General features: G+C 55.1%; 1 protein-coding gene across 1 annotated transcript in view; it reads right to left on the reverse strand.

The window, feature by feature from the left end:
• Positions 1–7,078: 7,078 nt before the first annotated feature.
• C3H4orf50 (chromosome 3 C4orf50 homolog) overlaps positions 7,079–26,582 on the reverse strand; it is a 51,814-nt gene continuing 32,310 nt past the window's right edge. Inside the window, 5 exon segments of the mRNA XM_046655786.1 lie at positions 7,079–7,318; positions 11,527–11,648; positions 13,673–13,721; positions 20,950–21,132; positions 23,919–23,975. Coding sequence (XP_046511742.1) covers positions 7,079–7,318; positions 11,527–11,648; positions 13,673–13,721; positions 20,950–21,132; positions 23,919–23,975 — 651 coding nt within the window.

A 26,582-nucleotide genomic window follows, 5' to 3' on the forward strand; every position in this document is an offset into this window, starting at 1 on the left:
AATGAATTCCAAGGAGGACGTGGTAGCAGTCGAGCTGGGCCTGCTCAGCGGAACCCTAGTCCACCTGCAGACCTGAGAGTGTGCGAATAGATTCTGAGGTCGCTGAGTGTGGGTTGCTTCATTGTGCAACAGCCGATTGCTGTTAATCAGCTGAAGCCACAGCCAATTAACACAGAGAAGTTAAGTGACTCACGGAGGGACACACAGCTGTTAAGCAGCAGCCCTGCGACTTCCTTGTCCAGAGCTCCTTCTCTCCCTCGGGCTGGGGCTGGGGAGGAGTAGCAGTAAGCCCCCAGGATGCAGGGCTCAGACTATTTGGGGGTAAAAGGAAGGAATTGTGGCCTTGTGGGCAGCAGTATCCTCATCACACCAGGGAGCAGGGAGCACCAGCCCACGCGGGACTGCTCCTGGCCTGGTCCTGGGAGAGTGCGGGGCTCTGAGGTAGACCCCAAGGTGCATGGGCAAGCTGGAGGGCTGCCCTGGGGAGCTCTTGGGGGCACCCTGCCTCCCCCAAGACCCGCCGGCCTCAGCTTGCTGACGTGACAGCTCTGGGTCTGAGACAGCAAAAACCAGGCACTGGGGCTACACGGAGTCTTTGTGCAGAATCGCAAAAAGATATGCTCCAGGTCATCACAGCCTGCTGGCCTCTGTGTGAACTAAAAGGTGCCACTTCCTCCAGGTAGGAGGCACAGCCTTTTGGCAAAAAGAGCAGGGCTGGATTTCACCCAGCTTTGTCCCTGGGCCAGATGCTTTGTCCAGTACACAACCTGAACAACCAGACACAGCAGACCCTGGAAGAGTGGGGAGGGTGCCTGTTTGGCTCCTGCTGCCTGACAGTGAGCTCCACCGCTCCCATCCCCCAGCAGGCATGCATTGATCCTACTCTGCCCACCTCGCACCAGGACAACAGCATCAGCACACAGTAGGCCCGCAGCAGTTGGTGTGTCCAACGAATAAACCAGCAGTAACGACAGGGAGTTGTCTACTTGAGGCCTCTGGGACTCACCCCATCGGCTTCTGTCTGCAGCCTTCCCCTCATGTGTGTGTGGTGGAGGACGTTGATTCTGGGGTCTGGGCCAGCGTGAGGCAAACACCAGGGCGCCCCAGTCCTCGGAGGGGGATGCAAGAAGCGGCAGCAGCCGCTGCAGGCAGTGAGCACCCAGCTCCCCCAACTGTCCCTCCTCCAGCCTGCACCTGCTTCCTGCCGCCAAAAGGCTCTCAGCCGCCAGCAGACAGAGCTGCTCGTCCTGGAGCTGGGCCCTGGAGGGCTCGGGGGCCCCAGGGAGCGCTTGGCTGAAACTCACAGCGAGGGGAGAACTGATGTGCAGGTGTTGGGGAGGAATGTGGAGGAGGGGGTTGGGAGGAGGAGTGGAGGGCAGTGAGCTTCAGGCAGTAAATGGGGAGATGGGGCCTCCCTGAGCTGCGCAGCGTGGCAGACGGGAGGGCTCTGAAGCATGGCAGAGACGCGCTGGTTCCGAGAGCGTGGCCCCCATGAGCCGAGGAAGCTTCTGCTGGAGCTGAGGCCTCTCCCTGTTCTCATCTGGAAAGGGCGAGTGATGCTGTTCAGCCCAAGGGGCCCCGAGGGGCTCCATGAAGCCAGGCATGGACCCCTGCACAGGGACAGGCAGAGGCCAGCTTTGGACAGATGTTCCTTCCCCTTCCTGAGGTTGTGGAGGTGTGCTGTCAGGGACATGAGTCACCACTTGTCCCCTGATCACGATTTCCCTCAGAGCTGGAAGGAAAGTTCTTCAGATCTGTTTCTTTTTATTGAAAAGTCAGTGCCCTGAAACCCACGTTATTCCCCTTTCACCTTGGCTACCAGGAAGCTCAGACCTCATTTTTCCATTCGATTGTCACAGCTGCCCATAGCCTCAGTGTCCAGCATAATTATTCTCACCTTTCCCCTCTTCAACTACTACTTGACCTTATGTTTTCACTCTTCTGCAATACAGATCTTTTTATTGTGTCTGTGTATTTTATTTTAAGTCTCTTTAACTCCTTCTTGGAAGTAGAGAGGGACCTACATAGGATGCTTGGGGGGATGGATTAAAGGGGTACAGGCGTGAGGCCCTGTGTGCCAGGCACTGGGATTTGAGCTCCAACAGAAAGAAAATTGATTTCAGAGGCAGAGCCAGACAGACTGGGGCCTGACTCCCGGCTCCACAGTCTGGGCATCCGTGAGCCTCAGCTTCCTCAGGTGCAAAACGGGGACAAAGCCCCAGCCCTTGCAGGCTGCTTGGCAAGGAAGCTCAGAGACACAGTACGGTAAAGCCACGCGCGTGCCCAATGCCGGGGGGGCGGGGGGCACTGTGTCCTGGCCTGGGAAGACGGATGCCACCTGTATCAGATTCGTTCACTTAAAAAAGGAGCAAACGAAGTCAAAAGGACTGGCTCGCACAGCAGAAACGAGCTTTCTTCCAGATAAACACACAGGGACTTTAGGAAATGGAAGACCCCCAGCCCAGCGCGCCTCCACGTGGAAGAAGAAACCCTCAAAGGCATGGACAGCTTTTCAGAAGGAGGCAATGAGAGGACCAGGGAGCTTCAGGTACAGAGAAAAGCTCTCACCAGGTTCCTTACAGCCCCTGGAAAGACAGCCTTCGGAGCCTGCGTGCAGTGCCATCGCTTTATCTTAGTCTGTCACCCCACCCTCCTCATGAGTGGCATCCGCCTGAGCAGGGTCCCCGTCCGCGGCCCCAGGCCGCCCGCATTGCTGCTACGGCTCCTTGTCACCTCGCCTTAAGGGACTCTTTTTCATTCTGCTTTTCAGAAAGCACCTGCACGGAGATCCGCAGCAGTAGCCTGTCCCAGGCCCTCTCTGGGGCGCTGCGCGAGTACTAACCTGCTTACTCCTCACAGCCACGCTAGGAGGTCGGTATCCCCACTCTGCAGACTAGGAAACCGAGGCACAGATTAGGACCGACGTGAGGGAAGGGCTGAAACCCAGTGCCACGCAGCGTGTGTGTGCTCAGACCTGCCCAGACCGTGACTGTCCCTCGTTGGGTCAGGAAGCAAATGCCTGTATTTAACTCTGGCCCCCCACTCAGACACCCCCTGGTGAGGGCAGGGCCCCCATCCAGCTATTTCACTGCTTAAAACCACACCGGGCCCACTGTAGGGGCTCAAAAAGTAAAAGCTGAATTGAGTCAACACATCAGAGGGTAGGTGTTGGGGGGACCGTGGGCAACAGGGACCCCCAAGCATTGCAAGTGGGAGCAAAAACTGTACAACCTGGAAATGGGGCGGGGATTGGGGGTGGCCAGGTCCTCTGCTTTGACCCGGCACTTCTCCTTCCAGGAACCCACCGTCAGATGTGTGTACACGCGTGTGAAGAGCTGTGTGTACGAGCATCTCCAGGGCAATACCAGTTTCAACAGCAAAAGCCCAGAAGCAACACAAACGTCCGTTGAAAAGGGACTGGAAAATCCACACAACGGAACACAACGCCACTGTCCAAAAGATGAAGGAGAAGCTACGCTCTGAGGCGGAATGATCAGCAAGATAAACTAGATGAGAAGCGGAGCGGGGGCAGAGCGTGGGTGCCCGTGTGTGCCTGTGCGTGACTGCAGAGGACACAGGACGTCCCTGGGAGGATTCGTAAGAAGCTGGGCCTTTGCCTCTGGGAAGGGAACCGGGAACAGAGTGGGAAGGACTCTGTGCTCCTGGATTCGGAAGAATGAATGTTTGACCGACACTAAAACCACACGAGGAAGTCACAGCGGGATCACGGAAAGAGAGCGCCTTCTGCTCAGGGATTACAGAAAGTCATGGACTTGCACCGCCATTTCCTACCCGTGACCGCACCCCAGGCCTTTGTCCATGTGGTTGCCCCTTCCTGGCTGACCCCTGCTGGTCTCCAGGGCCCATCTCAGTTGGCACTTCCTCCAGGAAGCCCTCCCAGACCCCTCACTGGTCAGTGTCCACTCTGTGCCCCTGGACCCTGTGCTCTCCCTGCCAACCCCTGCTCACACCATGTGCTCTTGGTCTATCTGCCTCTCTAGGAGCCTGGAGGATGGGGACCTGGAGGGAGACCCCTGTGACCCAGCCTGCAGCCCCACCCCTGCCCCGGCAGGACTAGGAGAAGTATCTGCTGAGCAGGCACTCTGCCACACGAGGAACATCCCAGAAGGGCAGGAGCGTGAACCAGGCAGCAGGGAGAGAAACTGCACTGAGCACGCCTACCACCTGGCCACGGGCCAGGCCAACGCTCTCACGTGATCTGCCAGAAAGCCCAGGGGGCCTTTGCGCGGTCATGGGGGTGCATTTACCTTGCTGGGCTCAGGGCTCCCGCTCGCTCCTCAGCGCCTGGTCAGGCGCGACCCCAGGGAAGGCCACCATCGTTGCTCGCTGACAGCCCTCTGACAGATTGGTTTCCGCTGCAGGCCGCTGGGCTGGCCCATCTGGCTGGTCTCCAGGGGCCTGGGGTCACTCGGTGGCATTCCTGGCATGTGGGGCGGCTGCACCCAGCGCCTGCGTGCCGAGTTCTCACCTGCCCCCTCTTGGTCACCCGAGCACGTCCTGTCCTCCACTTGGGAGCATCAGACCAGGCTGGGCCTCGGCTGCACCAGGCCCACGGCGGGGGGTGGCAGGGGAACCCAGTGGCCCCTTCCGAGAGCTGGGGTCTACAGTCAAAGCAAGGAAAACGCCAGAGTCTGCCATGCACTGTCGCAGAAGCGCCCCTGGGGAATCAATGCACAAAGCAACAACCAGCTGAGGCGACCGCTGTGCCGCCCCAGGCGGGGTTCACAGCTTGGGCGAGTAAGTGGTTTCTGGCTTTCGAACCTGATTTATTGTGGAAGCGTCGGGTTACGCTGCAGAGATTGCCTTGGCTGCCTTGCATGGATTTTCCCAGGCCGCCTCTGCGCCAAGGACCAGAAAGTGAGCAGACGCAGGAGGGAGCGCTTAAGTGACAAGATGCCCAGCGTTCTAGCCTGGCGGGAGTGTCCCGAGACCAGAAATGGCCCCGGCTGCACCCAGCGGCTCAGCGCTGAGGCCCCGCTGGCTCTTCACCCCAACATCACCCGGCTCCCGTCCTCTCTTCAGCGTATTCCCAATGCTCAAAGCTAATGGCATTGTCCCCAGATAAAGGAAGAGAAGGGCCAGAGGAGGAGATCACAAACCAATGGTACTGGCCAGCTCTGCAGGATGCCGCACAATTGGCAATTTCGGGGGTGGTTATGGTGGTCGAAATTGCAAAAGCGATGACAGCAGTGGTTTCCAATCTGGGGGGTCCTTGAGCAGTGATGACGGGGCCACAGGGTTTCCGGAAGGTCCTGGATGATGGAGACGGACAGCATCTTCTTTATTCCCGTTTCCCACACTGATCCGAGGACCCGGCACTCACCCGGCCCTTAGTGCTAGATGCTTATTGAACAAATGACTGGATGGGTCCATTGGCAAAGTGTTCCAAAGATACGTGGATGGACACGGTGATGTGGATGGTCACACAGCCCCAGGGGCTCAGGAAGATGGGAGCAGCTCAGCGTGCTGCCACTGGCTCCATCACACGGCTGTTCTTATGAGTCAATGGCCCCGCAGTTTTCCTCAGAATAAATCCATTCATTTCTACCACTGGACTATGGTTAGTGACAGAAGGTGTCAACAGTAGGGGAAGCTGGGTGAAGGGTCTGCGAGGACTCTCTGCACTTTTCATTTCAACATACGCATTAAAACACATTAAAATACAACCTACATGCTCTGCCTATCACCCCAGGAGCCCTTGGCTCCTGTCCTGGCCCCTTCTTATCCTTACATGACAACCCTTCCAGGAGGGAGCAGCATTGGGAAGGAGACCGTGACCTTTCACCCCAGCCCCTCACCAGACCCTACCAAGGGGAGAGATGGTGTCTCTAACTGGTGAGCCTGCACAAAGGTCTGGGCACGGGTGGCCCAAGCCCCCAAGACTCTCCTTCTGGGCATCCTGCCCTCAGGACGGACACATTCTTCTTTCACCCCAGGTGCCCCCCCACTGGTCAGGGCACAGTCTTGCCCTCAGGGGAAGGAAGGGCGCTGGAGGGGGATGAGGCAGGGACCCTGCGGCTGGCTTAGAAGGGGCTGCTTGGCACACTCCTCCTCCAGTGGCACACCCGAAGTTCAGTTTCATGCCTCAGAGCCTTTGCACATGCTGTTCCCTCTGACTTTAACACCCTTCCCCACCTCACTCATGTGTTGAACATCTCTTTGGGCCTGGGGGCCCTGCTCAGCCCTTCCTTCCTGAATGCCTTGCATTCCTGGAAGCCAGGCAGAACCGGCCCTTCCCTTGGTCTCACGTACACGGCACACGGTTATTGTTTACCTGTCTCTCTACTGTTGCCCTGCGAGCTCCCGGGGCAGGAACCAACGTCGACCCACCTCTTTCGCCTTCACATCTTATTGCCTGGCGTATATTGGATGTCACAAATGTTTGTTGAATGAATGGACTTATTAGAAAGCTCGGATTGGTTTTAATGTTTTAAAATGTAAAACATATAATTACTTCAATCAAGCGTTTCATTTGGTAGGCAAAAATCTCTTAAAACATGGGGAGGGGCTCTGGGAGCAGGAAAATAACAAAACGGTCCTCCGTGGCTGACGACACCGGGAGCTGTGAGACGGGCCCAGGGCCTCCAAACCCCGGGCTGCTGCCATGTGGGCTGGGTCATTCTTTGTGGCGGGGGCCATCTCGTGCACTGTAGGATCTTCAACAGCATCCCTGGCCTCTGCCCACTAGATGCCAGGAGCGGCTTCCCAGTTGTGACAACAGAAAATGTCTCCAAGCATTGCCAGTGCTGCCCTGGGAGGGCAAAACCACGCCCCTGGAGACCCGCTGGCCTGGTCGTTCAGTAGGTTTTGGGACAGCAAACATTCCCTCCGCTGCCTCGACACTCACCAGGCCCAGCCCCTCAGAACTCACCCGGGGCGCCTGGGACGTCTCGGAGCTCTGACAACGCGCAGGAAGCCCTGAGCCAAAGGCAAAACCACTTGCCACTGAATGAGGGCTTTGATTGCTACCAATTTCTTAAAGCGCTCTCTGAAGGTTCTGCTTCAAATATTTATGGAGTCTACGAAAGGCCCCGGAGAGGGAGTGATCCTATTAAATTTATAACTCCAGGGGTGATTTATGGACCTGGGAATTGCTGCAAATGCTTTGTCTAAGCTCTTTGTGGAAAGCCAGGATCCTCGCGGGGCTCAGGAGCTCAGAGCACGGTGGGCGGCCGTCGGCTGGGAGGGCGGGACAGGACATTCCATCTTTTTCTTGCAGACCTTGTGCAGGGAGTCCTGGTCGCACAGAGATGGGGCGTGGTCCAGCATCTGGCGTGGGCCCGGAGGGCAGGGGGAGCTGGGGGCAAGAGCATAATGAAATGGTCTCTGCTTCTGCATGTCTATATAGCCCCTCCGATCCCACACTCTGTCCAGGGGAGAGACAACAACGAAAGCCGACATTTACTGAGCACCTTCTGTGCGGGGCACCCAACGCCCCCCCATGCCCTGGCTCACTGCCTCCCCTGGCAGCCCAGTGAGTCACACGCCAGCATCCCCGGGTTAGGGATGAGGAACTGGAGACTGGGTGGGGGGAGGCCCTCGGCCCGTGTCATCCAGCAGGTACCTGACAGCCGCTGATGGGCATCCCCACAGAGTGGATGCCCTCTGTGAATGTCCTTATTCCCAGTGACAAGAGATGGAGACCTTCCCATTGAAAGGATATCAGTGTCTACTGGATGCCCACCTCGCGCCCAGCACTGCTCAGGGCTCTCAGACGTGCTGTCTCACTCGCTTTCACTCCATGCTCCCAACAGGCCATTATCAGGCCCACATTACAGATAAGGAAACATTCACCTGTTTCAATGACCCTAAATAGCTTGCCTAAATCTATGAGGCTCTGAAATGGCTGGCGCAGTCTTCAAACCTGAGCCCAGCTGCATTCAAAGCCCCACTCTGCCTGCATCTCCACCAGCGGCTCTTATACGTGTGTCAGCCCTTCACCAACAGAGTTTATCAAGCCGCTTCCCTGAAGATGATGCTCAGTGACAGGAGTCCCACGGACGCCTGTGCTCGGTCCCCTGGAAGGGTGTGACCAGAGTGTCTGTGCCTCACCAGTCAGAAAAGCGGAACGGACCACACTCCTCCAGTGGTCCCAGGAGGCAGTGACGGCGGGCAGTCCTCAGGTGCAGTGCCCTTGGCCTCACTAGTGGAAGATGGCTGAGAAAGAGGCTGGCAGTGGAGGAGAGGAGCGGATGACCAGGGAGCACCTCCCTGTGAGCCACGCTGGACCAGCGCCTGCCCCTGGCTGCTCCCGATCCAGTGGGAGAGGCGGGCAGACAGACGTGCGATTGCGCTGCAGAGATCAGGCCAGAAGAGGGGCCCACGCAGGTGCCAGTGCAGCCCCCGGGAGGGGAGCACCAGCTGCACACTGAGGAGCCAGGCTCTCTGCACACGTCACTGCATAGAGTCTCGCGTACACAGAATGCCACACCAACTTAAGGAGTCTGTGCTTCACCTTCAGCCAGATGCAACCACTGGCTTTGCAGGGAAGGGAGCACAATATCGGCAGTGTCATGTGGTTCAGCCTGTGACAGTGGACACTGAGCTCTGACGACGGGCCAGGCATCGTTCTAAGCAATTTACACACACTGATTCATTCAGTCTTTAACCCAAAGAGGTACGTCATGTTATTATCCGATGACACAGATGAAGAAACAGAGGCCCAGAGAGGTTAAGTGACTTGCCCAAGCCACACAGCTAATTGGAGGCAGAAACAGGATTCAAACCCAGGCCGCATGGCTCCCAAGCCTGCACTGCTCAGCACTATGGTCTGCAGATGGACACGGGGACAGGTGACGGGTCTCCAGGGGAAGGGTGCTATGCTCAGGCTTACGTGATGGAGGTTGAACACTTCTGTGATTGCTAAGGGCCTACCAGCTTTTTCAGGATATTTTTGTGTATTTTTAGGGTCCCCTCCCCTGTTTTGTCTTCTCTAAGCTCAACTGTAAAGTACTATAATTGTAACATGTGACAAATTTAGTTACCGTCCTTCAAAAATGACCTCATTTCGCTTCTAGGTCACCAATCCCACAGTGCCTTTATTTAACAAGCTCGTTTTCACCAGAGGAAGCTCTTACCCAGAGCCAGCCCAGGCATCCAGCTCACAACCTGGTGCTCCGCTGGGCAGAGGGCGCGGCTCCCCAGCGCCCGTTACCACGGAACCACGGCGGCCAGTGAAAATGCACCGTGCAGACGAGGACCAGGTGCCCACACGACCTTCTAGAGAAACAGCCCAACAGCCCCCCCTCTCATTCTTCATCCAACAAGGCCTTTCTGAAGGCCTCCGTGGGCCGTGTAAAATGTGGGAACAAAAATGTCTAAACTGACGTTCTGCCATCACGCCACAAAGAAACAAAGTCTGCTCTAGACCTGAAATTGTGTTCAATAAAGGGAGAGCTTTCGTCCAGTGGCGTTTGACGTCTGTGGTGGTAACTGAAGGAGGGTGAAGAACAATTGAGAAACTTGGAAGCATAAGAGTATTAGAAGGCGCTCTGGTTCACCGTGCGTTCAGGGCGGGCCCTAACTATTGCCTCAAAGCCTTGCCCTGGGTTTCTGGCCAGTCTCGCCTAGAGCAGACATGCAAGGGTTTTTTTCTTGCTCCAGATTGGAACATCCAGGGAGGCAGGAGGGCCCGCCCTCACCCCCTCAATGAGGGCCCAGCACGATCTGGCCGCGTAATGCCCAGGGTGCCAGCTCCAGGGCCAGGCTGCCCGGGTTGGAAGCCCCGCTCCACCCCTTACAAGCTGTGAGAGCTGGAGTCAGCTAAACTGCATCCATGGGGCTCCTCTGGACCTCTGCTCTTCTCACAGGTGAAGTGGGGCTGATGCTGAGCTCCGTGCCGGGGGCTAGGCGTGAGTACTAGAAAAGCTGGTAAAAGCCCGGCACACAGTAAGCCGTCAAGAACGGGAGAGGGCGTTTTCTTTCTCACTGTTGCCCTAACCCACATCATCATTACGAGCTCCTGCGTCACAGAGGGTGCAGCCGCGGTTAATCGCTGCAGTCCCCCCTACTTCAGGAGCACTCACCCCTCTGTCTTCCCGGGTCTTGTTCCCCTCGTCTAGAACACCTTCTACCTGCTGATGCTAAGGTAGGGCAAAGATCCAACGTTGGGGGTGACATTCCCAGAAAAAGATCACAGCCGGAAAGAAGTTCTTATTACTAGGCAATAAGACTGTAGACAAGTCATTTAAAATGAAAGTCATCAATCAGAAAAAAACTTTACGAAGGTCAGTAACAGTAGCTGTCATTTATCGAATGCCTCCCTGTGCCAGGCAGTAAGATAAGTCCTTCACGTGCATAATGCCACTGAATTGTCCCAGCAACCCTGAGAGGTAAATATTGTCTCCACTTTTTAGATAAAAAAAATGAATGGAAGCATGGAGACAGGAGAGAAACCACCGGGATAAAAGGTGAAAGAAAAATAATAATAGGTTGAGATAAAGTGCCAAGAATAAGCTCGGTCTCCTCCTGAGTCACGGCTGGGTTTCTCTTGAGCACCTCTTACGGCCCAGGCACACCCTCAGCCCCGCTGCCCTGATTTCGCCCAGGAGGCAGGACCAGCCCCATTCTGAGATGCAGAGTCAGGCACAGACGCACTAACGACTTGCCTGACATCAACTGAATTAGGGCTATGACTTGAATTCAGGTCCGTCAGACTCCAAATCTCAGAAGCCAAGTAAGTTTTCTCTGGGAAAACAGAGTGCGGCTCTGGCTCCGACTGAGTAGGACATTTTGGACCAAACTTCCAGTGGGCATGACTAGAAAAGCTGGACAAAATGTGACAAAACATCTTTTTAAACCATCTGAGAGCTGCCGAGATGGTGAGGATTTGTGGGACTAAAACTGAAAAGCGGAGAGAAGCCAGGAGGAGGGGACACAGCCTCTGAGGCCACATTTCCCCTCAAGGCGATGGCAGAGCCTGTGCGTGACAGTGGCAGCTGAGACGTGGAAAGCTGAGCCGAGCTTGGACAGCCTCACGGGGCTGACCGAGACCAAGGGGGAGGGCCTCTGTGGGTACAATGGGCTTTGGGTCTGGACCCTGGAAGGTGACGCCCTAGGAGTAAGAGTGACCAAGATAAAGCAGACCTCGTATGTCCTGAACTCATCTCCCAGTCAGTTCCACGGTGAGGAACGGTCTGCCCTGGGCTAGCTGCCTGCCAGAAGCTGAAGGACATCCGCTCTGCACGGAGACACGGTCAAGCAGAACCTCCAATTACGTCTTCAGGTTTCCACACAATGTCTAGCCCTCAATGAAAAATAACCAGATACGGACCACATGGATAGACCCAAACCACAAATTCAAACACAGACAATAGAAAGAAACCGGGGTGGGGGGAAGCCGGGGGGCCTTCTGGTGTTGGTGATGTTCATTTACTGGTGGTGGATGTGTGTCACCGTGATAATTCATTGAGTCATAAACATAGGAGTTGTACCCTTTTCTGTATGTGTATTACACTTTCATTTAAAAAGTTTATTTAAGAAATTAGGTGACTGACATCCTCTCACCTTCAAAGAATTCGGTCCAGCTGCCTGTGTTGGCTCCTCAGCCGCAGGAATCGGCCAGGACTCTGAACACAATGGTCTTTGGAGGACGCTGTCCATTTCGGGATCCAGGACGCATTTCTGAGCTGGAAGAGAAGATTCCCAGTCAAGCCTCAGCGGAGAAATCTATTCTGAAAATCTACAAGTCTCTGAGCCATGTAATAACCTTCTACATCCTCTTGCTGTTGCCCAGGTCACTCCCAGATCCCCACAGCCCAACACAGGGGTCCACTCGCATGCCGTGGACTCTCCCAGTGCCTCCTCCATGGCCTCTGACGGAACTGTCATGGTCTGGGTGTCTTAGAAGACTGCCTGCCCGCCTCACTTTTCCCTCCCCGGCTGCCAGATCCATTGCACAGGGGCCACCCCCGTGCAAGCTGACTCATCCTGTAAGCCCCACAAGCCAGCCGGGGTCTGGCACCCGGCAGCCTTCCAGAAATGTCGAATGAATAAGTAACTCAATCAGTCTAGTGTGTTTTCTTCTTTTAAAGGGAGCGAGCTGAGCCCAGAGAAGGGAGGAGACCTGCACAAATTAGAGGCCGAAGTGGGACCAGCTAGAATATATGCCTCTCCAACTGTGAAAACAGAGGCCAACACAGGCTGCAGGGGTGGAAGATAAAGTTACAGGGGGAAGGCCCATCCTGACCAGCGAGAGACTGAGGACACATCTCTCTTGTCTATTGACGCCCTATATGTGCCAGGCACTAGACACTCCTGAGAAAGGCAATGTTACTCTCCTTTTAAAGAGTTTTGGGCTCAGAGAGGTTACTTAACTCATCCAAGATCACACAGCTGGTAAGAACAGAATCTAGTAATAAGAGTTGCTAGATGAGCAGATCTCAAGAGCAGCTCACGGGGCTGGCCCAGTGGCCGAGTGGTTAAGTTTGCACACTCCACTTCAGTGGCCCAGGGTTCATCAGTTTGGACCCTGGGCATGGACCTACACACCGCTCATCAGGCCATGCTGAGGCAGCATCCCACACGGGAGAACTAGAATGACCTACAACTAGGATATACAACTATGTACTGGGCTTTGAGGAGGACAAAATAAAGAGGAACATTGGCAACAGACGTTAGCTCAGGGCCAATCTTCCTCACCAAAAAGAAAAGAAACAACAACAGCTCAGTCACCTGAAGGTAACACCACCCATACTTTCTCTTTGTTTTTACTGAGCACCTGAAATGAACACAACCCTAAACAAATCCTTAGGAACCTCACCCCATCCCTGTGCTGATAGTATATTGCACTTGAACAGGGGAATTCCGTCTGGCCAGGTAGCATCTTAATTTTCTTTCTAATAATAATAATAACAGAGCAGGGACTGGCCCCTTGGCATAGTGGTTAAGTCTGGTGCACTCTGCTTTGGTGTTCTGGGTTCGTGGGTTCAGATTCTGGGCACGGACCTACCCCACTCATCAGCCATGCTGTGGTGGCGTCCCACATATAAATTGGAGGAAGATTGGCACAGATGTTAGCTCAGGGCCAATCCTCCTCAGCAAAAAAAAATATATAAATATGTATATAATGGAACAAAAAGGGGAAAAAATATCACCCATGTTACTGTCTTTCTAAGGAACCACTGTTAGTATTTTAGTATCTCTCTAGCCTAAGTTACCAGTCAGACACAGACGTGCATGTACAGTTACATTATTGTGGTCAAACATTTCCTATTTTTTAAATTTAGTAGAATATCATAATTTCCATGCTAGCATATGGTGCTTATCAGCCTCACTTTAAGTAAGTATATAATATTTCATTGAGTATATGGGTTAATTATCAACACTGGAGATTTTCCCCCAAATTTTTCCCTATTATCAGTGCCCTGGCATGAATACCTGGCCACAGAGCTTTTCCACACATACAATGGTTTACTTAGGACAAATCTCCAGGCGTGAAACCACAGGGCTGAGGAATTTGGCCATTTCTGTCATGCAGCATTTTTCCAATGCGTCCTCCCTAAGCTGTGAAGTGAGGAGGCAGCACCCAGTGGGCGGGAGTGGGAGAACGCGGGGTCCCAGTTCCCGATTGTCTGCACCCCGGTCAGGTCATCCTGCCGGCTTGGCCCGTGTGCGAGCTCACAGGCTCTTCCTGAACGAAACTCACACTGACCTCTTACAGCTGCTGTCTTCTCAGACTCGGCATCCAGGTGGTGGCCTGTCTGGAAGAAAGGACATGTCAGCAGTTATTCTGCACGACACAGTGGGAGAAAGCCTTACGCAGACGACTAGCTCAGGAAGGAAGCAGGCCCACCCCGCTCCCTGCAGAAAGCTCACTCCAGGGTCAGACCCTTTCCTCCCCACGAGCGGGAAAACGCGGACAGGACCGCCCTCTGCCCACGAGCCTCAGGGGAGTCAGGATTCGCTCTTAGGGATTAAGGTGCAAGGACACATTTCTGTTTCCTTTACTCAAATTACGCGTCCAAACGGGGGACTGTGATCAATGTGTTTTAGCAACTTCTGTTAAAAGGGGGGAAGGGAGGGCAGCTGGACGGCGAAGGCCCAGGAGAAATTCTCTCCATGAGGTCCCGCCCACGCCGTGCCAGAGCTGGTCACGGAGCTGCACCTGGGCCCTGACTCAGTCACCCAGGAATTCAGGTCGGGCTGGAACCTGACTCCCCTGCACCACCGGGCAGACGAGCCGTCCTCCTGGGTCCTACAGTCTCACCCGGCTTGTAAGAGGGGATGCGGCCAGGGCAACCGAGCGGGGCGGCCCGGTGGCCCCCGATCAGTTGAACAAGTGCAACTGCTGGGGCTTCAAGGACGGTTAGAGTTGACTCCAGCCAGCAGCCCGGATCTTGCTTCCTCTCAGTCACTTCTGGTGGGGAAGGGGCCCTGAGTGCAGCGTCGCTGTGATCTCCCCCTTCCCCATCTCCAGGGCATCCTCCACGGATTTGCACCGGCCACCCCCCTGCCTGGAAGACCCCTGCTCTCTGTTTCTCTCTCCGGTGAACTTCTATGTACACGTCAAGACCTAATTCAACTGCCCCTCCTCTGGGAAGTCTTCCCTGACTCCACCTGGCAGAGTTCAGCCACCTCCTGCTCACATAGCCACTCCGCGCTGCACTGTGACAGCTGGGCTCTGTGACTGTCCCTCTAGAAGGGGTTGATGGCTCCACTGACTAACACACAAAGGCATGGATTATGGCTCAACCCTCTTCTGACACTCGTGCAAGCACACCACCACAACGGGGAGCCTTCCGTACGAGGCGCAGCCCTGCTGTCTTAGAGTACTCTGCATAGATCCCCAGAATACTGTGTCTTCAAGTACCAGGACCGCTCATACCCCCGTGCCTTTGCACATGCTGGTCTCCCAGCCCCGAGGGCCTTCACTCCATCCTTCCAGCTATTAAAACACTTTTCTTTATCCTTCAAGGCCTAGTTTGGCCCCTTCCTCCAGGAAGTCTCCTTCCCACCCACCCCCTCCTCTCTGCTCACCCTGGTGCTTCAGAGCAATACTTTTCCTTGCACCTGGGTTTAGAGTTCGTCTCATTAGCTGCAGACTCCTTCATCCTAAGGATGGGGCGTCACTGACCTCTGTATCCACAGGCAGCCTTATATGCACTAAACTGGCTCCCGGGGGGCACCCCGCATTTAGTGTGTGACGCTGGACCTCATTTACCCCCGGGGAGGCTCAGAGCCGGGATTTCTCAGGGGGAAGCCTGGCTCTGCCGCTTGCTGGTTCCCAGGTCTCAGCCAAGCCCGCTGAGCTCTCTGAGCCTCGCCTCTCCGTCTGCCGAGCGGAGACACTCACACACTCCCTGCGGGGTTGTGTCAGGAGGAGACAAGAACGAATGTCCACTAGATGCTGGCCACGGAGCGGCGGACAGAAAAAGCCTCGCCCAGCACACTCTGCTCCCCCGCCTCTCTCCCCACATAAACTTTTGGGGGAATACTCTAAACTTCACGAAAGGCAGGAGCTAAAGAGAAAATAATTGCCTGGCTCCTTGGGGGCCCGGGCTTGGGGTCGTAATTTAATGAATTAGGGGAGTTCAGGGCTCTGAGCCTCGCTGCTGCTTTTTAAGATGAGATTCCATCTCTGAAGGGCCATCTATAGGCCGGGTTCACTGACACCCGGAGGAGGCAGCATGTTCCAGGAGGTGGAGGGAACAGGAAGGAGCAGGGCGACAGGAGGTGAAACGGGGGCTTCCTTCTGGCTCTCCCGAATCTTCCCGAGGCTGGGGTGCAGACAACTCTCCTGCTGGTACCCCAAGCTCCTGAGGAACAAAAGTTTGGTTTTGCTTAAAGGGCCCCCAAATCGTCTTTGAGCACCTGCACGTGACGGTGCTGTGCCGGGCGTTTGACACGGGGTGTGGTTCAAACCTCGCAGAGCCCTACAGGAGGAAGCACGCCACCCCCCACTCCAGGCCTAGGAGGGCGGGGGCCTACGGAGGTGAAGGCCGAGCTCCAGGCCCAGGCTGGCGATTCTTCCAGACCTGGGGTGTCTTTGTCTGCCGGGTGCAACTCCGAGCCTGGAGAACAGACAGTGACCCTCATGTCCCAGGGCCTCAGCCAGGGCCACCCATCAAGATCTCTGATGGGACCTTCCCTTTGCTGAGCAGACCCCAGGCTGGACCTGGGGGAGGTCGTCCAGTTACGGGCAGGAGGGCGTGCTGCCACGGTAACCAGTGCCGTCTCCAGGTGGGCCCTGGCACCCCCTCCTCCTCCCCGTTGGCACCCCGGCTTCTGCCTCTGCGGAGGGGACGAGATAGCCAAATAGGAGTAACAAAGGAAGGGGCGTCTCTTTCTCAGCTAGTGACTGTCAGCAGCCTCGGTCCAGAAAAAATAGGCCCCCTGGGGCTGGGGTTGGGGAGGCAGCGGACGGGGCCCTGAGCCCTGCCTACTCAAGGCATGTTTGGCGGAAGGAGTGGATGGAGAACCCCCAGAGAGGGTTTAGGAGCCTAAGAACCGAAACAACCCGTCCTCTCCTTGCTCCCACCTCCAGCTAAAGCAAGGAGGGGGCAAGAGCCCCGTGTTTCCAGCTGAGCACAGTGGGGGAGCAGGCCAAGCGGGCCTCGTGGCATTCCCCCCACCCCTAGAACAGATGCCTGAGCTGGAGAGGACGGGCAGAGCTGGAGGAAGGACACCTGGGCGGATGCAAGGACACTGTGGGACGCTGGGGGCCAGAGACGCCGAGGGAAGGGCAACAGGTCAGTGGACGCCAGCAAGGTAGATGGCAGCCCTGAGGACTGGGCAGCCCCTACGTGTCCATCCTGTCCTGCCCAGTGCTAAGCTCTGAAGATCCGTGTCCTTCCGAAATTCACATGCTGAGATCCTAGCCCCCATGCTATGGTGAGGCCTTGCGAGGTGACTAGGTCATGAGGACGGAGCCCCCCGATGGGATCAGTGCCTTTATAAGAAGAGACACAAGAGCTTGCTTCCCTCTCGGCCATGTGAGGACACAGCGAGAAGGTAGCCGTCTACACGCCAGGAAGAGGGCCCTCACCAGAACCCAACCACGTGGGCATCCTGATCTCAGACCTCTGGCCTCCAGAACTGGGAGAAACGAATGTTTGTTGTTTAGGGCCCCAGTCTGTGGCATGCTTGTTCCAGCAGCCTGAACGGACTAAGACACTCAGACACAACCTTGAGGAAGGGCCACAGGAACCCAGCTGACAGGGGCTCCATTCCCATCATCCATCCCCCCACCCAGGGCGAGAAGAAGAAGAAATCAGTGGGAGGTGGTTACTGACCCTGAGTGACCAGCTGTGGGTGCAAGCAAGCACCCTGCTCCTCATAGGACAGGAGCTCAGATGGACCCGGCTCCAAACCCCAGCCTGCCGCCCCCATGTGTGACCTCGACCAGCTCTGACCACTCGGATCCTCAGTCTCCTCCTTGATAAAGTGGGCTGTTGGGAGGATGAAGTGAGTTAACTTGTGGAAAGTGCTGGCCAGGGAAGGGCTCTGTGAGTCTGGCCACCATCACCCCTTCCAGTAAATAAACGAATGGCAGCCGACCCCCGACCCCAGCCCACAGCCTGTCCACGCTCCCTCAGATGTCCTTGGCTAGCGTGAGCCCCTCCCAACAGCAGGGGCCAGAGAACATGAGCCCCCCGGGGTCTCCAGAGATGTTTCTGGGAGGCCTCACCTCGCAGGAATGCCAGCCTCTCTGCCGGCCTCGGTGCCCCCAGGACCCGTCCCTCTCTGCTCTGGCACAGCCCATCTAGGCCCATTAGTGTCCTCCCCAGCCGGCGAGCAGCCCTCCTGGGCTCCACGCCAGAGCCCAGAGCCTCCCTCGGGAGTTCCATCTGCGTCCTCTGAAAGGACAGTCAGCGCCCGTACAACCCACTTCCTGCCAGCTGCCAGCGGGTGCAGCTGCCACCAGCGCCATGAGGGTCTCAGTGCCCGCCCAGGGCTTTTCCCCAAGGCCCGGGCCTCAGGTCTTCATGGCCAAGTCACTGGGCTGTTGAAACAAAGGGGCTGCGACGGGCACGGCCGCCTGGGGCTCTGCTGCTCAGTCTAGTCCACACACAGCTGCAGGTCCGTCTTCCTGAAGCACGTGGATCCTGCTCTGACCCCTCCAGCTCCCCATCGGCTACAGAACCAAGTGCGAATGACGTCCCGTCCAGTACCCCGCCGCTGCTCCCCTCGGGACGCCCACTCCAGCCAGCCCGGAGCCCTCTTGGTTTCTTAAAGACATCACAGGTTTTCTCACTGCCTTATATCTGCACACTGAAGATCGGCCTTCCGGGCACAAGAGGGACTGACTCATCGGGGGCCTGGTACGTGCCCGACCGTGGGCTGCTGCCCACATGCCCGCCAGCGCCGCACAGCACACATTCCTCCCCGCTTCTCACGGGGGTCGTGGTCGCTGTGGCTGTCTGTGTGCAGAATCCGCTGGCAGCTTTAGATCCCAGCTCTGCTGAGCTGAGTGACTTACATGAAAGTCTGAGCTAGAAGGAGCGTCCTTGGGCAAGACTTGCCAGCTCTTTGAGGCTCGGTTTTCTCGTCTGGAAAAGGGGATGATGACAGTGCCTTCCCCATGGGAGGACCACCTGAGTCAGTTACAACAAGCACACAGAATGCCTGCCCTCGGTGGGGCAGGAAGGGGTCCCTGTCAGTGTCCCCTCCAAGGCCGTAGGGCTGGACAGTGGCAGAGGTAAGGTTAGAAACCAGGGATCCCTGACATCAGGGCCCACCCTCTCGACAGCTGCCCACACGAGGACCAGGCTCCTATCATGGGGGGACTCCCTGGCTGCTCTCACGTCTTGAGCGGCCTGGTCCTCCATTTCTCCCCAGGACTCCAGCCTCACCTGGGTCACGGCAGGAGGTGCTCAATAAATATCTGTGGGATGAAATGGCAGAGCCGGGTTTTTGTTGTTTGTGGCAGGAATGGTGAGGGGTCCCCCAGATCATAAAAACAGGGGTGTTCTTGGAAAGCTGAACTGTAAAATCATGCGAAATGAGTCAGAGCAGATGCAAAGTCACCTTAAAAGGAGAGAATGGAAGCTCATAAATGCCCATGGCCTTTCAAAAGGTCTCGGGGAGACAAGACACCGTGGCCCAGGGGGAGGTATGTCCAGGCCTAGGAGCACATCCTTAGAGGGACGGAACGAATCAGGCCAATGGCACCATTAACTCTCCCCAGTCTCATTCCAGGCTCCCAAATGACCTTCGGATTATAAATGTTTATTGACGAACACATGAACAAATGAATGAATGAATGAGTGAACTTGACTCTCCAGACAACTCCACTAAAGGGGGAGGATATGACATTTTTTCATCCATTCCTCCAATCCTTCAGCCTGCACATAGTTCTATTTCTCATAGGAAATTAATAAATGAGCGTTCAGGTTTATACATCAGTCCTGTGAATTTGGTCATTGTAAGTCAGCCTGTCCAATCCCAGTGAACATTTCTGTCCCAGTTTCAGAGCCTGTAAGACTGGTGAGCAGCCCATGGAGGCTGGGCTCTCATTGCTGTGATGTCCTCTCCGCAGACAGCCGGCCAGCCCACCTGGGTGACACCTTCTGCCTCCAACACCCTGGAACTTTGTTTTCAGTCCTGACTCACTCAACACACAGGGACTGTGCCAGGCTCCTGAACAAGGCGCTGACCTCTTTCCTCATCCCTGCTCCTGCTCTGAAGAGGCCTGAACCCCTCAGGCAGAGACGAGCACTGGACTGGGAGTCTGGGACTCCGGATTCCAATTCCAGCTCTGAATCAAGTCACCGTGTGGCCCTGAGCAGACCCCTTGGCCTCCAGGTCTCCATCTCCTTGGCTGTGTGGTGCTCTGGGCCAGGGGACATCTAGGACTCTCTGAAGGCTGAGGAGGAAAAGACGGGACAGAGCAGGTCCCCTGGCAGAGGCCTGGCTCAGGGGCCGAGAAGGGAGGAGCAGAGTTGGTGCGGAGCCCAGACAGCAGAAGCCTGGAGAAGGCCGGCTGCATCTCCAGCACGAGCGGCATCTGCCCTCACACAGCAGGAGCCCAGCTAGTCTGGGGGGCGTTGCTGGCTGGTCCCCAGGAACGGGGTTGCGAGCTCAAGTGTGAGTGTGCATGTGCATGCACGTGTACATGTGAGTATGTGTGTGCGCATGCGTGTGGGCAGGCTCGGCTGAGCACCCATGGGTGCTGCGCACACAGACTCCAGGCACTGCTGTTCAGAGCCAGGCAGAGACCTTTACCAGACCTGGCTCAGAACTGGCATCCATCACCCCAAACTACCTGGGGGCTGTGTGACCTTGAGTGAGCCTCCCAACCTCTCTGAGCCTGTTTCCTCTTTTGTTGACCGTTAGGAGAGGAGATCCTTATTCATTCAGTTCATTATTTCATTCAATCAACAGTATTCTGAGCAGCTTCTCCATACCAGGCACCAGGGAGACAGAGATGGTTATGGAGCAGCTCCAGCCCCAACAGAGAGGCTGACAAACTCCCCCAACAGTAGGGGGAAAATGCCCCCTGTGTGCCACGTCGCGCATGCCCATGTGGCCGGGAGGACAGAGCGGGTGTAGCCAGCTCTGAGGTCCGTGGGACTCAGGGCAGACCCCCTGGGCAAAGTCACACTTGCACTGTGTCCTGAGGATGGACAGGAGGCCGTGGGGCAGACGAGAACCCTGCCAGAGGCAGCAGCACGTGCTGAGGCCCGAGGCGAGCAGGAGGGAGTCGTCTGGTGAAACGACACTGCCGGGCTTTCGGACACTCAGTGAAGGTCGTTGTCAGTGCGTCTGTCTCCAGTATTATGCTGTGAACTCTTTAAGAGTGAGGACGGCGGGGTCGCCTCCCCACACCAGCCCCGAGCACAGACCCTGGCACACAGGAGTGCAGGGCGTGCCCGGGTGAGGTCAGTGGACAGAGGGAGCCAGGGACGGTTCAGGTCAGGCAGGTGGATGGGCGGGTCAGGTGCCCATAGACCCTGCAGGAAGAGGGTCAGGGCTGTCTGGGGAATCTACCTGTGGGACCCCGGGAGCCAGGAAGGTGGCCGCATACTCGGCCAGCGCCACGTCGTTCACCATGCTCTGCGCCGTCTCGGAGAGCAGGCGATCCAGCGCCCCGTGTCTGTGCAGCTCCCGCAGCAGGCGCGTGATCACGTGGTTTCTCTCCCGGCATTTCTGGACCAGAGAAGCCAGCTTGGCCTGAAAGGTGGGAGCGAAGACATAGCCAGGTGGGTGCATGGATGCAGGGCTCCCCCAGGGGCCGAGGGCTGAGCTGGGAGCTGGGGCGACGGCTCCCTGCTCTGCCTCTCCCAGCACCTCCTCAGCTCGGCCGCCTCCCTGTGACCCCTCCCTCCACTCGGCATCCGGAGGCAGCTCTGAAAACAAGGGGCCGCACTGCTGCTAGCCCCAGTGGCTCCCCACTGCCCTCAGATGGGGCCCAGCTTCGGGCAGCAGAAGGTCAAGAGCGTGGACTTGGCCTCCACCGCTGACCAGCTCTGCGACCAAGCTCCTCTCTGCACCTCAACTTGCTCATCTGTGCAGTGGGCGTTGTTAAGGGCCCAAGACAAGAGGAGACGGTGCCGGCACAGCCCTCACACCGGCCAGCCCACGCAGGCCCTCGGACGATGCCGGCCATGACTGCCAGCTGGGTACAGCAGACTCTCAGGCTCGTCCCTGCACCTCTCCTGCCCCGTCCCAAGGACCCTCCTTCTCACTCCTCTTGTTTCAGCCACACGGGCCCATTCCCCACCTCCAACACCCTGGATCTTCCTCATCACTCCTTCGTGTCTCCTACACGTCCAAGTCCAGAAAAGGCTTGGTTAGATCTGTGTAGAAGCCACCCCGGCATCACCTCCCTGGGCAGGCCTCCCTGATGCTCAGGGCTGATGTCCCTCTGTGCCCAGACTTCTGGCTTCCCTCTATTCCAGCATGTGATTTTTATATTTGTGGGTCTGTCTCCCACATCAGCTGGGAGCGTCTCAAGGTCAAGGCTGACCCTCCCCTGGATCCCTGGCACTGTCACTGTGCCATCGCTGGGCACAGCATGGCCCTTGGGAGGTGTAGTTATATGAATGACGTGAGTGAGTGACGCACTTGCCATGAAATGACCTCCCATGTGTGCGCATGTCTGGAGGGGGTGACAGACTCTTGTCATCCTGCAGGTGGCCCTGGGCTGGTTGCTTCCCCCCGTGTGCCCTCCTGCTCTGTCGGAGGAGGGGGTGATGGTCCCTTCCTGCCGGGACTACCTTCCCAGCCCGTCCCAGAGGCTTAGCAATGCTCACATGTCGGTTTCCAGTGGTGCCTGGTGCCCAGGAACGGCAGGTGGGCAGGACGGGAGGGGGTCTGACTGGGAGGCTGGGGCACCCAGCACATCTGGGTGGGGCTCCCCAGACCCCCTGGATCACACTGCCCCAAAACGTCGGGGCCTCATTCCCCCAGCCAGCATTAGATGAACACGTCCTACGTGTGGCTCCCCCCTGAGGAGAAGGCCATTGTTAATGGTGACAATGACTCTACTGGGCTCTTTATAAATCTTACGTCACGAGAGACAGTGTAGCTGAGGCGAAGGTCACAGCCTTGGGCATCAGACAGAGCTGGGCTCAATTCTTGGCCCTGCGACTGAGTAGCTCTGTGGGACTATGGTCAAGTCACTGCATTTTTCTGAGCCTCAGTTTCCCCATCTGTGAAGTGGGGCTCCTGTTCCCCTTGCTGACATGTTGTTGTGGAACTTAAAACAAAATACGTGTGGAGTGCCTGGCCCGTGGCAGGCATTCAGTAGACGGCGGCCATCATGTCACGAGTCCTCACAAAGTCTCCCCTGCCAGGCTAGGAATCCCATTTGTTGATGAGGAAATTGAGGCCTAAGAGGTGAAAGGTCACCCCAAGGAGCGGCTGGACACACCCAGGTCACCGTGGCCGCTCCCCATCCAGTCCCACCTCATCTGGGCCAGGCCTCGCCTCATGTGAACGACGTGGTGCCGGTGCTGTGTTTTCATTTTTATCTCGCATTTGTAACGCACTTTACAGTTTACAAGGGACTATGGTCCTCTTTTAAGCAAATGGTATGCAGCAAATGCTGCAATCGAGGGAGGAGCACGAAAGGCTTGTGTGCGCCAGAGCGTCCCAGTTCCCTCACTGTCCACCGACAGCGTCTGGGGCGCCGCGGAACAGGCTGGGGGAGCAGCCCAGCGGAATCACCACGACTTCATCTCACAGACGCAAACCTGAGGCTCAGGCAGCCGCGGGATTCGGGGCTTAGCGATGGTGTGGCTCACGGCCCCGATTTCACAAGTGAGGAAACTGAGGCTGCGGAGGGGGCGGGACTCGGTGGGCCTGGGATCCTGAGGCTTGACCGTGTCCGTCTAACTCCCAGCCCAGGGCCCTCCCTCTCCACCCGGCCGGGGGATAGAAAGAAAGGGCAGGCCCTGCAGGCCCACATCCCAAATCCAGGCGCCATATGTGGGAGTGAACATGTCATCTCAATCAAACTACGCGACGAACATATCAGCCCCGTGGGCCAGTCACGCCAGGCCTGGGAACTGGTCCCAAAGAAACGTCTAGATATGCAGGGAGAACTTTCTAATAAAAAATTTGCATTGTGGTGTTTTTATACAATAATGTAAAAGAGAGAGAGAGAGAGAGAGGGAGGGAGGGTGGACAGAGACTGGAGCACCAGCAAGTGGGTGGTGGAATCGCATGCTTTATACCCCAGCATGAACAGCAGCTTCAAAGGTTGGTAGAGATGGGACAGCCCTTCCAGGTGACACTCTCAAGAGGAAAGCAGGACACCGACATGTGGAGACACATGTGAGAACATACTGGAAGAAAATACATAGATTCAAATGGGGATCTGGGGTGGTTTTTTGTCTCTTTCATTCTTCTTTTCAGTATTTTTATACAATAGAGATGGATTACACCTGTAATGGGAAAAACACGGAGGTTTTTTTTGAAAGAGACATTTCATATTGATTTCACAAACATATTACCTTCAGAGGAGTCACAGCCAAATTTGCTTCGTGTTGCTTTTTCTGAAGTTCTTCAAGCTGAAAGAGAACCACATTTTTGATAACCCTGGGCCATCGTTTGCACAGCTTGGTGCTTCCCCAGAGAGGCTGGCCCTTGTCTCCTCTCTCCTCCCACAGGGAGTTCTCAGCGCCGGGAACAGGGGCCTTCCCCATCACCTGCTTGGCAGGGTCAGGGCAGGAAGGATGCTGTGAGCACCGGACGATGAGCTCTGCCGGACTGCCCTTGCCAGGCTGGCTCGGTCACCTCTGCCTTCAGGAAGGAAGCCTTCCGGGATTGCCCACACATGTGTGGTGGAGTTTTTTGGTGTGGTGTCAAACCTATGGGTCCCCAGGCCAGACACCCTGGGTCCTAATCCAGCCCAGACACTCACTGGATCTGTGACCTGTGCAAGTCGCTTCTCTCTCTGCCTCAGGTTTCCCTTCTGGAAAGTGGGGTAATATTCCTGCCCACCCGATGCTGAGGATTGTAATGAGGATTCAGTGAAATGATTCCTGTAAAGTGCTTAGAACAAGGCCTGGCATCCAGTCAACACTCAACGGACGTAAACTATCATTACCGTCGGGGTCGGAGGTGCCAAGCGCATGAGCGAAGCCACCGTGGACCTTCCAGCCTGGCCCAGTGCCCAGCTGAGTACCACGGAGTGGTCCCCACTGATGCTCCGCGGAGCAGAACTGCCCAGCCGAGTCCTGCCTGAATCCTGAGCCACCAAATCCTGAGATATAATCCGGTGGGTGTCCTCTGAGTTCCTCCCACTCTCCTGCTCCCTCTGCAGGCAGCACACGAAAGCTACACAGATAAAGGCGTTCTTCCTCTCCCCCAACCTCTTCTGATCTCTAACACCTCTTTCAGCCCTACATACCCGTGATCAGAATGCATATGTGTGTATATCTACATAGGAAACTATGCATACCAAATGTTTTGTCATTTAATTTAAAATCGTGATGTTATTTCCTTATCAACTCATACAAACTGATTGCATTCATTTAAAATCTTGCATATTATTTCATTATGTGGCTGAAAGATGATTTATTTAACCAATCTTTGTTTATGAAAATTTACAGTTCCTGTTCCTTTGTTTTAGAAACAAGGCTTCAATGAACATTTCTATATATCTATTTTGGCATACCTTTCTGAATATATTCAAAGAGTAAGATGCCAGCTCCAAGCAGACTGTCTTATATTTGAAGCCACGCCATAATATCTGCAGGCTTGGAGTAAATCCTCTCTCTGCTTCCGTTTAGGAAAGATCGTGAATATATTGCTGTGAACTGTGTCCTGGGGCATTTGCAATTAAAAAACAAATAAGAAGAAAGTGAAAAGAACAGAATGGGAGAAAGTATTCGCGAGTCGTATATCTAATAAGGGATTTGTATCTAGAATGTATAGCAAACTCTGACAACACGACAACAAAAAACAAGCAACCCAACTGCAGAATGGATTAAGAATCTGAATAGACATTTCTCCAAAGAAGATATATGAATTGCCAACAAGCAAACGAAAAGATGCTCGACGTCATTAGCCACTAGAGAAATGCAAATCAAAGCCACAGCGAGATTCCACTTCATCCTCGCTGGGGTGGGTATCGTCAAAAAGACAGAGAACAGCGAGCGCTGGCGAGGACGCGGAGAAGCTGCACCTTCATCCTCTGCTGGTGCGAAGGTGAAAGGGAGCCATGGAGACAGACCCTAAAGTAACTGATTAAAATGCTCAATAATTACATTCTAAGAATTTCATCCTAGAACTAGAAACTATAAAAAAAATCAAATGGAAATTCTAGGACTGCAAAAGACAGTAACTGCAGTTAAGAACTGAAATAATGGGTTTAAGATCAAATTAGACTCAGCTGAAGAGCATCATGTAACTGAAAGACAGAAATAGCCAAGCAGAAGCACAGAGAGAAAAAAAGAATAAAAATGATAAAAAGCAGACTTAAAATATATTGGATATGGTAGAAAAAAAAAAAAGGCCCCACATGTGTAATTGGAGCTATATTTTTCGCAGATCAGTGACAGACGGGAGGAAAAGTCATAACACCTCCATGCTGGCTGAGGACACAGTGAGAAATACTCCCTCATTCACTGCAGTGGCTTCAGAAGTGGGTGCCAACACTTTGGAAAGCAAATTTGCAATATGTATGAAGAATCAACCATATCCTCACCCTTCAAATCAGTAATCCCAGTTCTCTGAACTATTATATATAAACAGGAATATATCAATTAATTGAAATAACTACAGATCCAAGAATAAGGGAATGGGGATCACACCCACCCAACACATGACTTCACAGCCAAAAGCAGAATGGACACAAAGGCCAGGAAGCAACAAGGACAAAAGATACAAATCTCTATGTATCTCATCCTCGATCACACGGAAAATGCACGGGGAAGGAGTCAGAAATCACATGAAAATGGGGATGGTGTATTTTTCATCCATCAGCTTGTCAAAAAAATGTAAAGTGTGGTATCACTCAGGGCAACAAGTGGGCAAACAAGCACATCCCTTTCTCTCTGGTGAGTGTATAAATGATGCAACCATTTTGGAGGGTAATTTGCCATTATCTATCAGAGTTAATTACGTATGTATCTTTTGACCCAGTAATTCTGGTTTTTTTGTGTGTGTGTGAG

The sequence above is a fragment of the Equus quagga genome, chromosome 3, assembly GCF_021613505.1.
Source record: "Equus quagga isolate Etosha38 chromosome 3, UCLA_HA_Equagga_1.0, whole genome shotgun sequence".
Lineage (NCBI taxonomy): Eukaryota > Metazoa > Chordata > Mammalia > Perissodactyla > Equidae > Equus > Equus quagga.